This window comes from Microcaecilia unicolor, chromosome 1, assembly GCF_901765095.1.
Source record: "Microcaecilia unicolor chromosome 1, aMicUni1.1, whole genome shotgun sequence".
NCBI lineage: Eukaryota > Metazoa > Chordata > Amphibia > Gymnophiona > Siphonopidae > Microcaecilia > Microcaecilia unicolor.
The window spans coordinates 382,202,031-382,214,098 of NC_044031.1; the positions used below are offsets into that span (position 1 = coordinate 382,202,031).

Here is a 12,068-nt window from a genome sequence, read left to right on the forward strand (position 1 = left end):
TTAAAATCAATTTAAAGATCCTTTGAGGCCTCGGTGTAGATGAATCACCTCCAGGGAGCATATGGGTTTCAAGGATTGGCTACAGGATCCTATGCATCAACGTTGATGACACCAATGCTATGACATTGTGTTGAAGAAAGATTGAAGTAAATATCTCATATTCTCCTGCTGAGCTCTTCCTTGAAAACTACCTCCATCAATGCTCAGCATCAAGGAAGATCAATGCCCACTCAATGTTGATACATTTCCATTGTCCAGTTCAGGTTCCGGACATCCCAGGACTGATGCCTATGATGCCGAAGTTGATGTATTGAACTTAGGAATGCCAATGATCTTTTCAAATCACTCTTCATGGCCACTGGGAACACAAATGGTACTGAGTTCATGATCAGTTCCAAGGCACTGCAAGTACCTTGCACTAGACATGGTCATACCACATTTCTTCATTTCTATATCCACTGGTAACCTTTTTCTGGGAAATATCACTGAAAAAGACAGCTGCTGTGAAATCAAATGACTTGGTTTTGAAAAAAAACAGACCCAGCTGGGTCACCAAGCACCAGAAAAGATGGCTGAAAACTCTAGCTAAGGTTAGAGAGAGGTGAACAGACCCAGCTATGAAAAGCACAAATTGTAAGCCAAAAATGATCTAACAGAGAAAGGGGAGAGTGGGTACGACTTAATGGCTAAATGTGAATACAAAGACCGAGAGGACCCTACACTATAAAGTGATATGGGAAGTCAAACACATACATGGTGGCACCTCTCAAAAGCTTCTAAACTTTTTTTCTAATCCGAAGAGGCTCACATACACAGGTTTCACTGAATGTCACCCAATTATAAGGGCTTGCTGTCCTGCTTGTCTTCAGAGAAAAAAAAAATCATTTTCCTCTTATTGGAACCCCCAAAACAGATCGACCCAAAGGCTTTACAATAGATTGCAGACTTTAACTTATAGTTATTGTATCTCTCAGCAAGGTAAAGATGGATATGGCCTTTTTTTTTTAATTTTATTGATTGCAGGTGCAGGTTGCAGTTTCTTTGCTAATCATGTCCTTTCCATGCAAGTAGCTCTTTTGTGCCATGAGAGTCCCATGAGCAGTGACATGCTGTTAATTTCTTATGAAGAAGCTTTTACTAGTTCTACTGCTTTCCGTGAAACACTCTTAATTTTCATAAAATTATTTAACCAGGAGCTTCCAAGAGCCAACTCCAACACATTACTGCATATGGTGATTCTCTACTAGTCAATCTACTCCCTCCTCTCTATTCAGTCATTCCAGCTAAGGAATCATAACATAACATACATGCTTATATCCCACTAACACCTTTCAGTTTGAAGCTGATAAAGCAAGAAGCCAGAACAATCTTCATTTGGTGGAAGGGAGCAGGTTTTCTTTAGTTATTTCTGCATCCATGAAAAGTAACTTTTAGAAATGTTATTGAATTGTTCTGTTTTGTGAGATTTATTTTTTTATTCAAGAGCTTATAGATTTATCGTAGGCCTGTGATATAATTTTTGCACCTCTGGGTTTCTGTTGTGCCACATGGCTGCCTGCTTCTCCTTTCATCTTCCAGCTCAGCCAGGTCCACACTGGTCTCCACAGCTTCATTTTGTCCTCATTTACAACTACCCAGGCTTGTCTTCACTCATTTTATTTCCACTCTTCCCTATCCGTCTCATTTAGCTTGGCCACTGCAGTGCCAGTCCCTCTGGAATTCAGCATAGCTAGCCAACTACTGGATGTCACCATTGTTCCAAGAGGTCCAGAATTCAGGCCCAGGACTCAGGGGTCAATGCAGAAAACTACCCTGGGCAGAAGCATAGAGTGAGTGAGAGGTCTTTGTGCACTTTACTGGCCTTACGATGCAGGAAGGGGTTTAGCACACAGGTTAACTCACATAGTAGACATTAGCGTACAACATATTAAAATGAATAGCGATTAGCTATTCTGCACCAAAGCAGAGAAATACACAGAAAATTTTAAGGCAAGCACAACGTGAGAAATTACCACCAGGTCTGAGGAGGTGTAGAAGGATTAGCTCACCCTTCTGCAGCAATTACGAGCAGAAAAGCTAATAGCCTCATTATGATTCATTCTCCCAGATCTGCTGACTTCCTGGTCTCTCCCACCCCCTTCCCCTTAACAACAGTAAAAATTGCCCTGGTGTCTAGTTGTCACGTCTGTGGCCATGACCACCCTCAGACTTACCTTATTTCTGGGGGTCAGCTTCTAAGCTGGCTTCTGCCTATCCTTTCTGGAGTAGTTTTCCTTCTGTGTGCTGGCTGCTTCCAGCATGGCTCTAATTACTCCACTCTACTGCACCTGGGGGTGCTGCCTGAGTTAGCTCTACCTCTGTCTCCAGCCTGGCTCTGTTTGCTCCTCTGTGCTGCACCTAGGTATTCTAAGTCTCTCTATGTTCTGTGTGCGCGCTCTGCCTGCTCCTTGGTTTGTGCTCCTCTCACCCGCTGGTGGCCAGAGCCGGTGGCTGCCATAGTTTGTCTTGCTGTTCCTACCCGTTCCAGACTTTAGCGCAGTCCGGTCCGGTTCTTCCAGGCTGCCGGACTTGTCTCTCTTATTTGTGCCTGGACAGCCTCCGTAGTTGCTTACTGATGGCTGCAGCTGCTCCTCAGGTGTTGAAGGGCTTTATTAATCACTTAGAGACTGCAGCCTTTGCATTGTCTAAGGTCCCTGGTATGTTAGAGTGCTCTGTGCACTGCTACCTTGTCCAGTTCAGTGTGAGTTTCTAGCTTGTTACTAGTAGCTTGGGCATAGCTTTTCTTGTTGGCTTGTATACAGCTTTACTAGTTCTCCTGTGTGTTGTCTGAGTTCCTAGCGTGTGACTAGTTAGCTTGGGCATAGCTTTCTTAATATCTTGTGTACAGCTTTACTAGTTTTCTTGTGTTTAGCTTTCTGGTTTTCCCGTGTGTGTTTTCCTTTGCTTCTGGAGCTTCAACCCTAGTCCTGTCCGCTGCCAGTACTCCTTGCTACTGGAGCTCCAGCCATAGTCTTGCTACTTGACCTGACCATTGCCTGAATCTGACTACTCTCTGCCTGCTTCCTGACCCAACTACTGCCTGAACCCCGATACTTGCTGCCTGCTGCCTGACCCGACTACTGCCTGAACCCGGATATTCTCTGCCTGTGGCCAGACCTGACTATTGCCGGAACCCGGACATTCCCTGCCTGTCTGCCTTGCTTTCGCCTAGGTGCCTGGGGGCACTTCTGTTTCCTGATTCTTGTTGTTCCTGCTTGCTAGTTCCAGTTCCGGTTTTCCTGTAAGCCCTGCCGGCTGCCCGAACCTGAGGGCTCAACCCTCGGGGAACGGTGGCTAAGCGTAGGTGAAGCCTAGGTCCAGTGTGTTCCTGTCCAGCGGGTTCTGGTCCTGTGTGTTCCAGTCCAGTGGGCTCCACTCCAGTGTGTACCAGTCCAGTGGGTTCCAGTCCAGTGCGCACCCATCCAGTGCGTTCCAGTCCTGTGTATTCCAGTGCAGAACTCCAGTCTGGGGTTCCAGTCCAGCCTTGCCTCGTCTCTGCTTTGAAGGTGACCTTGCCTGCCACTGCCGCTCCACGGTAGTGGTCCAAGGGCTCACAAACCCAGTGCTTCCAGGGAAGAAGCCTGACACTAGTGGACCCCACCCCCAACCCTTGACCTTCCCAAATTGCCCTAGTGTCTAGTGGCACCCCCATACCTCATGAAATTCCAGGGCCCCCCAAGGTCTCAAAATTCCCCCCCCCCCAACATGACCTCTCAATCCTCTGGTCCTTCCCAACAACCCACAAACATATTGCTGTTGCTTAGTGGCACCTATAAACTGCTTGCACACTTCAACATCTCCCCACAGCCCCCTCAAGAAGGGTGTAGCCACAGGTGGGCCTAGGTGGGCAAGGGCCCGCCCACTTTGGGCTCAGACCCATCTAGCAGCAATTATTTTTTATTTAAATGTCTCTCTTCCTGTCAGTGTGTAGGCCAATCACCACTCATGCACTGACAGGAAGGGGAACATATTTACAATGAGCTGCAGGTTACTGCCATGCAGGGCCGCTAAGAGAGGGGGAATGGGTTGCAAAATTCCCCAGACCTGGCCAGCAAAGGTGGGGGGGGGGGTCAGCACCGGCAAGCTTCCTTCTCCCTGCCTGCTCCCAGGTCTATCTCTCTGCTGTTGTGCACCCAAAAGCAGAGAGACAGACTAAGGGAGAAGCAGTCAGGCATAGGTGGGCGGAGGCAGTGGCGCCGCAGTAGCAGTTGTCGATCCTGCCCCAGGCCTGGCTGCGTCTCTCGGCGACCCTGCTGCCATGGTGTGCACTGTTTTATTTCTGACAGCTCACACTTTTCAAAACTGCAGTAATTTGCATGCTCCTTGATTACTGCATCTCTGCGGTGAATTTTTGCAGAAAGCTTGCATTAGAAGCCATGCGCTGAACAATTCTAACCCACAGCTTTCTGCATCAACCCTTCAGTTCTCAGTTTCCTGCAAGCTCTGAGTCAGGCCTGTACTGTTTTTAAAGAATTTTTGCATAAAAGAAAAACAATCGCATCCAGTCATATTTGAAAACATATGCAGAGCAACTCTATAACCTTGGTACCTACATTTACATGCATATTCCCCCGGATTCTATAAATGACGTGCAAATTTCCGCATGCAAGTAAATTGGCTAACGAGCCTATTAGCACCAATAATTGAGTGCTAACAATCAATTGTTGGCATTAGTTGCCAACAATTTGGATTTACGTGCGTCTTGCTAATTGCTATTCTATAAAGATCTGAGCACAAATCTTATAGCACACAGCTCAAAAGGGGGCATGGGTGGGTCAGGGGCGTTCACTAAAGATGTACACAGTATTACTGAATACCGGGGATCCATACCTAACTTACAAGCCAGGATTTACATCAGGTTTCAGTTGATGTAAATCCTCACACCCAAAGTTTGACATGGAAATTGGCTCTAAAGCACTATTCTATAAAGGGCGCACAATTCATTTATAAAATAGCGCTCCCCGCAGATTTTTTTTTTTTGTGCAGGTTTTTGAGCACCATTTCCTGAATTCAGCCCAATCTGTGCATAAATGCTGAAAATAATGGTATACACAAGCATATGTCCACATATATGAATGCATATGCAAAATTTCTGTCTAAACACGTACCTTGCATAGTGTGTATTTGCATGGGGGTGTTCACAGGGGCACAGCATGAGTGGGACATGGGCAGAGCTATGACTTACATATGTAACTTGCAGAATACTGTAAATTACACACATCCCTGCCTTTTTGAGGCACTTGAATTAACAGGCATTCGCACCTTTCCCATTCAAAACATAAATCACAAAGCGTAAATGAATCACAATAACTCAGACCTGGCAGCTATTAGGTGGCAAATCTTGGCCGCAGCTTTATTATTGTAAATAAAACTTTTGAGAATAAATGAACATAAATAACTGAATAGGACCAGACGGTGTCATACTAGTCCATATATTCAATACATAACTCATCTCTTCACGGCAACGCAATTACTTTTCATACCCCTTTTCTTTTAACCTAAAAGCACGGCAGTATTGCACGTACCTTACTGCCTACACTTCTAACAATCACAACTCACTTCTTCTAACTTCTATCACAAACTCTTAAGCTGCGACAAAACCTACAATAATACAAAGACCCTAAAACTCTCTAACCATCCAAAACCTATGTGGTGGATGGGTGGGCAATTTTAATAATTAATTTAAATAGAAAATTTCACTACTCTCCTCTCTTCAGCTGACTACTCCCTTCAGCTCCTTTCCCGCTCAAACTTCTCTACCCCTACTTCATCCAATCACCTTCCTCCACATCTAAAACCTCCTCACCTCCCCCATATTCAATTGCTAATTCTCAGAAGCACTTCTTTTTCTGGAAGGGATCAGTCAAGTTATAGCACCCTCCTTTAACTTAGTTGGGCTAATTTATACCAGCTCAATCAATGGCATAAGTGCAGGTGCCTAACTGTCAGGCATGTTGATACTGGGTTATGCTACCATTCAGTGCCGGAGGTGCTCTGGTACTTTTATAGAATAATTTCCTACCACACACCCTCAAGGTTTCTAACTAGAGATGTCCAGTTACAAAATTGCATGGGAAAACACAGAAGAACTGTCCTCCACAGGAACAAAGAGCACCAGACCCAGCAAAGGTGACAGATAACAACAAATGAATCCTGACGGTGTGGTACACAAACTTTATTGGTTAGCCGAATCAAGACAACATGAGTCGTTTCAAGGCCTTCCTTGGGAGTCTTAGTAATAGTGCCACAGTTTCAATATGAACCGTCACTCTTATGAGTAACAAATGTATCAGCTGACGGTCTGAATTAACTTTGCCAGCGTATAAGTGATATTTGTTTTGCTCCGTCTGCTGCTGCTTGATGTTTGGCTTTTATACCTTCAGCCTGTGATGGTGGATTTCTGCTATTCAGCGTGTTACCCATAAGAGTGACAGTTCATAGTGAAACCTTACCACGGCAGTATTACTAAGACTCCTGAGGAAGGCCTTACGGCTGAAACATGACTCGTGTTGAGTCTTGATTCTGCTAACCAATAAAGTTTGATTATTACACCAACAGAATTCATTTGTTGTCATCTGTTACCTTTGCTGTGTCAGTTATAAAATTGTCCGCTTAGCCCCGGATTCTATAAATTGCGAATAAAGTACCGCTTTCAAATCAGCATGTGTAGCCGATTAGCACAGTTAACAAGTCAATCAGCTCCAATAACTTGATGTTGACATCAGCTATCGGCACTAATTAGGATTTACACCCATAGCTTGCTAAGCGTATTCTATTAAGCAATGTGCATAAATTGAACTATATGGATCTCAAAAGGGGGTGTGGCCATGGGAGGGGCATGAGCGGATCGTGGGCATTCCTACAAATTACGTGCACTGTTACAGCGTATGCCCGATCTGCGCCTAAATAAGACATGGGCATTTACACCAAGTTTTAGTTCGCATAAATGGCTGCACCTAAATTTTAGTTGCGGGATGGCCACTATGTGTATTCTATAAACCACGCTTAACTTTAGGCAAGGTTTAGGCCCTTAATGCCTTTTGAACAAAGGGGTAGATATTCAAAGGGGTTTAAGCAGGCAGGAGAGGCTCCTGCCCAATTAAACCCCAATCAGCAGGCCAGGAAGGGCTATTCAGCAGCATTTAACCTGGCAGTGCCACTGAATATTCCCTCTGACTGCCATGGTACTGATCAGGGCTGCTGAGAGACTGGGCCGGGCCCAGGGCAATGCCGCCCCAGGGGCCACGCCCCCCCCCCTCCCCGAGGTCATCGTCATCGCCGCCCCCCTCCATCCACCACTGGGCCGGGCCACCCTGAATTAAAATCATAGCGCCTCACCTCGACCTTGCTCCGTATGAAAGGCCACAGCTGCGCTTCTTTCACACAGAGCGAGGTCGAGGTGTGGCGCTATGATTTTAATTCAGGGAGGCCCAGCCCTGTGGTGGACGGAGGGGGGTGGGTGGAGGGGACTGCGGCGCCGGGCCCTCCTTGGAGGCCCGGGGAGTTTTGTCCCCCCTGCCCCCCCCCCCCCCCCCTCTGCGGCCCTGGTACTGATTAGTGTCGGGGTGGTCTAGGAGCAGAGATGGGGCAGTCCTTTGCCTGGTTCATTTCATTTCATTTACTTTTGCTGATTGGCACACCAAGGAGGTGTACAATCTAAAAATTACAGTAAAACACAAAGATTGAAAGGAACTACAATATCGGGCAGGAAAGGGTAGGCACAATCATACAAAGAACAAACAGCAAAAATGTAGTATATGGTTATGTATATGGATATTGGTACTGAATACTGATCTGCACCCACAAAACTTCCAGGTCTGTGAATGACCCAAATAGTCAATGCCAGACATGGCCAGCATTGAATATCTGGGACTAATCCAACCTGTGCTTCTCAATAGCTTGAAAACCACTGAGTGCTCGGGGGTGAATATCTCCTTGTAAATATTTTGTAGCAAGAAAGGATGTGAACCTGAAGCACAGACAATACTCAGATTTGTAAGATGGAGCATCAATTATTTCTTTTATTTTTTTTTAATTCTATTTAGTATTAGTATTATTTATTTATTGCCCACGGCAGCCGTATTCTTAGGAAATCTGCAAGGGGCAGGTGTGAGTGGTCTTCACTCCTGCACCTGACCCCTATGGGCCACCAGGGACATCATGTAGGTCTGGGGGGGGCACCTAGATGGCAGAGGGTTAGGGTGGGGGAGGCATTCCAGGGAGGATATCTTCATGGCGGCAAGCTGGGGGGCACTCTTGCTTGCTTAAATCACTTTGAATATCGGCTGGAATTAGTTCACACGCTGTTCCTGCTGTTTGTTCCACATCCCTTTGCAGAGTAAAATCCTTCATTTTGCTTCTATCTATTACGTTTCAATCTCAACAACTGCAGTAGCAATGTGGGATTAACAATTATAGCTGAAGTACACGTTAACAGTGTAGTTCAAAGTCCCACAGGGTCCTCCAGGTACAAGATGTACTGCCCAATGGCTTTGCACCATGCCCTCAGCAATGGTGCAGAGGGGGTGGAAATAAAGGGGCATTTACTATAGAAAGGTTTTGAATGCACTGCAATACATTTAAAGGAAACTGAAGACCAAATACCACTTGCTGTGTCAGTATAAAATCTAGACATCTCCATGAACTGAAAGTCTCCACTGGTCACATCTAAGCCACCACCACCATCTAACTCCAGTTCATTTGAACAAGCTGAGGAGTCCTGGATTTGCCCCAGATGTGTGGGTATTTTAGCTCTAAATCTTCAAAGGAAAGCAGGGCTGCAAACCCTTATACAGAACAGGTTACAGCTAGGATTGACTTAGCAACATGGAGTCTTCAAGACCTCCATCCCACTTCTGAGCTTGGGAAGGTCTTACCTCTAGGAGCCGACAGCCCTCACTCAGTCCTGCCGCCTCTGCCCTTGATCCAGGCTTCACCCACTTCACAAAAATACCAGTGCGGTTCCCTCCCAAGATGGAGATGCTGCTGCCCAGCTGCACATCTGCTGGTTGCAAGGCGCTGGGTGAGCTGGACCCTGGAAGGCTGATGATCAAAGGCCTAGGAGAAAAATGAAAGAGAAAATTCTGCATTCACTGCAGTTACTCCAATGATGTCACAGAGACTATGAGGAGATTATCAAAGAAAATGCAAGAGTGGGAGTCCAAAGTACACTCAAGGTATTACCAAAAGGAAGCACTAGGTGTCCAGGAGATGATCAGGATTTAATGCAGAAAGCTAAGGTGTGCAGAAATGCCAAATTGCCCAGTTCCAGGCTGGAGATTTTGGGACTGTCATGGGTTTCTAACCACCCTATCCTGTTGCATTGTGGGACTTGGCATCTCTGTATGGTGTGGCATCCTCCAGGCTACTGTTTCTCAGCTGAGCCCTCAGGGGCAACCTGGCCAGTCAGATTTGCACAATGTCTGTCTCATGCATATTCATTGAAGCTGGCATGAAATCCCGACTGGATGGGTGTGACCTAAGGACTGGGTTAAGAATTATTTCTTGAGGCTAGATACTTGACTGCAGTTCTGTAGGCCAGTGGATCTCAACCCAGTTCTCCATGCACACTAAGCCAGTCAGGTTTTCAGGATATCTACAATGACTATGTATGAGATAGATATGTATGCACTGCCTTCTTCGTAGGCAAATCTATCTCATGCATAGTTCTTGTAGATATCCTGAAAACCTGACTGGCTTGTTGTGAACTGAGGACTGGATTGAGAACTCTTACTCTAGGTGCTGGCACACTTTACCACAGAAGGAGTTCTCAACCCAATCCTCAGGACACACGTAGCCAGTCGTGTTTTTAGAATACCCACAATGAAGGGAAAATTGCTGCCCTTCCCAAAAGGATGGGGGGGGGGGGGGAGTAGGGTTACCATATGGCTCCAGATAAAGGAGGACAGATTGAGCCTTCGTCTTTCCACCAAAACCCACTTCTCCTCTTCCTCCACTTTCTATCTCAGTTGATAACACCCTCATCCTCCCCGTCTCATCTGCCCGCAACCTCGGAGTCATCTTTGACTCCTCTCTTTCCTTCTCTGCGCATATCCAGCAGATAGCCAAGACCTGTCGCTTCTTCCTCTTTAACATCAGCAAAATTCGCCCTTTCCTCTCTGAACACACCACCCGAACTCTCGTCCACGCTCTCATTACCTCTCGCCTGGACTACTGCAACTTACTCCTCACCGGCCTCCCACTTAGCCATCTATCCCCCTTCAGTCTGTTCAGAACTCTGCTGCACGTCTCATATTCCGCCAGAACCGATATACTCATATCACCCCTCTCCTCAGGTCACTTCACTGGCTTCCGATCAGATACCGCATTCAATTCAAGCTTCTCCTTCTTACCTACAAATGCACTCAGTCTGCTGCCCCTCACTACCTCTCTACCCTCATCTCCCCTTACGTTCCCGCCCGTAACCTCCGTTCACAGGATAAATCCCTCCTCTCAGTACCCTTCTCCACCACCGCCAACTCCAGGCTCCGCTCATTCTGCCTCGCCTCACCCTATGCTTGGAACAACCTTCCTGAACCCTTACGCCAAGCCCCCTCCCTGCCCATCTTCAAGTCTTTGCTTAAAGCCCACCTCTTCAATGCTGCGTTCGGCACCTAACCCTTACCGTTCAGTGAATCCAGACTGCCCCAATTTGACTGCCCCTATCGGACCGACCGTTCACTTGTCTATTAGATTGTAAGCTCTTTGAGCAGGGACTGTCTCTCTTTGTTAAATTGTACAGCGCTGCGTAACCCTAGTAGCGCTCTAGAAATGTTAAGTAGTAGTAGTAGTAGTAGTAATACGGGTTTTACTGCCATTGCGGGGTAGGCATGTGTGCTAACACGGTTCCAGCAGATTAGCACAGCCCATTACCATCTGAAGTTTTCTGAAAAGAGAACAAGGAAGCAGGGGCATGTTACCTGCACAAGCACACTCCATTTTCTGAGCTGTTCGATGACCTTGTCTCAGACTTCCCAGTGCTGAAAAGACTGGTGAAGGATAAAGAAGGGCTGCTGGCTACAGAAGGCTGGCAAAGGTTTCCTGAAAGAAGGAAGACATCAAGAGATGACCTGGCAGCAGAGAATTCACTCCAGAGGAGAAAAAAAAATTCATGTCAGAATTTTTCTGCCATATTCTATCTGGAGCAGAGCAGACACCAGATGCCCTGCTCTTCTGGAATAGACTGACAGGGCTGCTAAGTTACCTAGTTCCAGGACAGAAATTCTTGGCCAGGCCTGGTTTTGTACTTACATCCCAGTGCCATGTGGGATTTGTAGTTTCTGAATCCACCCATTGAAGTCAGTGTTGCAGGTCCCATAATGGGAAATGGGACTTGATATACTGCCTTTCTGAGGTTTTTTTGCAACTACATTCAAAGCGGTTTACATATATTCAGGTACTTATTTTGTACCAGGGGCAATGGAGGGTTAAGTGACTTGCCCAGAGTCACAAGGAGCTGCAGTGGGAATTGAACTCAGTTCCCCAGGATCAAAGTCCACTGCACTAACCACTAGGCTACTCATCAGTATGAGGTTGGTAGAAATCCAAGACTGGTCTAAAACCTGCCTCCTGGAACTGGGTAACTTGAAAACTCTGTATGGGCATATGTAATTACAATTTCATAGGCACTATAAAAGAAAATCCAGGATGGGCTCTGCCTCTTCCCTTCCACATGGAGATGCACAAGCACCTTTGTACTACAATGTTCCACACTTTCAGGAAAGTCTGCAGACCTGGAGGTGATGTGAAAGCAGAGAAGAGATGCCAAGTTACCCAGCACCAGGCTAGAGAATTTTGGACCAGTCCTGGATTTCTGACCACCCCAACCTTCTGCATTATGGGACTTACAGCACTATTTTAATGGGCAGGATCAGGCACTACGAATCCCACACTGCTTTGGGATGCAAGTTCAAAACCAGGACTGTCCCAAAATCTCCTGCCTGGAACTGTGTAACTTGGCGTCTCTGTGAAAAAGAGAAGCAGTGAGGTTAACCGGTGTTAAGAGGCTACTGCAGATAGAAGATGCAGGA

At 46.4% G+C, this 12,068-nt stretch overlaps 1 protein-coding gene across 3 annotated transcripts in view; it reads right to left on the reverse strand.

Moving 5' to 3' along the window:
* The window catches only part of CARD10 (caspase recruitment domain family member 10), a 188,378-nt gene that overhangs the window by 63,179 nt on the left and 113,131 nt on the right, over window positions 1–12,068 (reverse strand). For all 3 annotated transcript variants that reach the window (XM_030210306.1, XM_030210298.1, XM_030210314.1), the window contains exons 14-15: window positions 10,959–11,079; window positions 8,916–9,096 (exon numbers count right to left, since the gene is read on the reverse strand). In XM_030210306.1, the coding sequence (XP_030066166.1) occupies window positions 8,916–9,096; window positions 10,959–11,079 (302 nt within the window). The remainder of the gene's footprint in view (window positions 1–8,915; window positions 9,097–10,958; window positions 11,080–12,068) is intronic.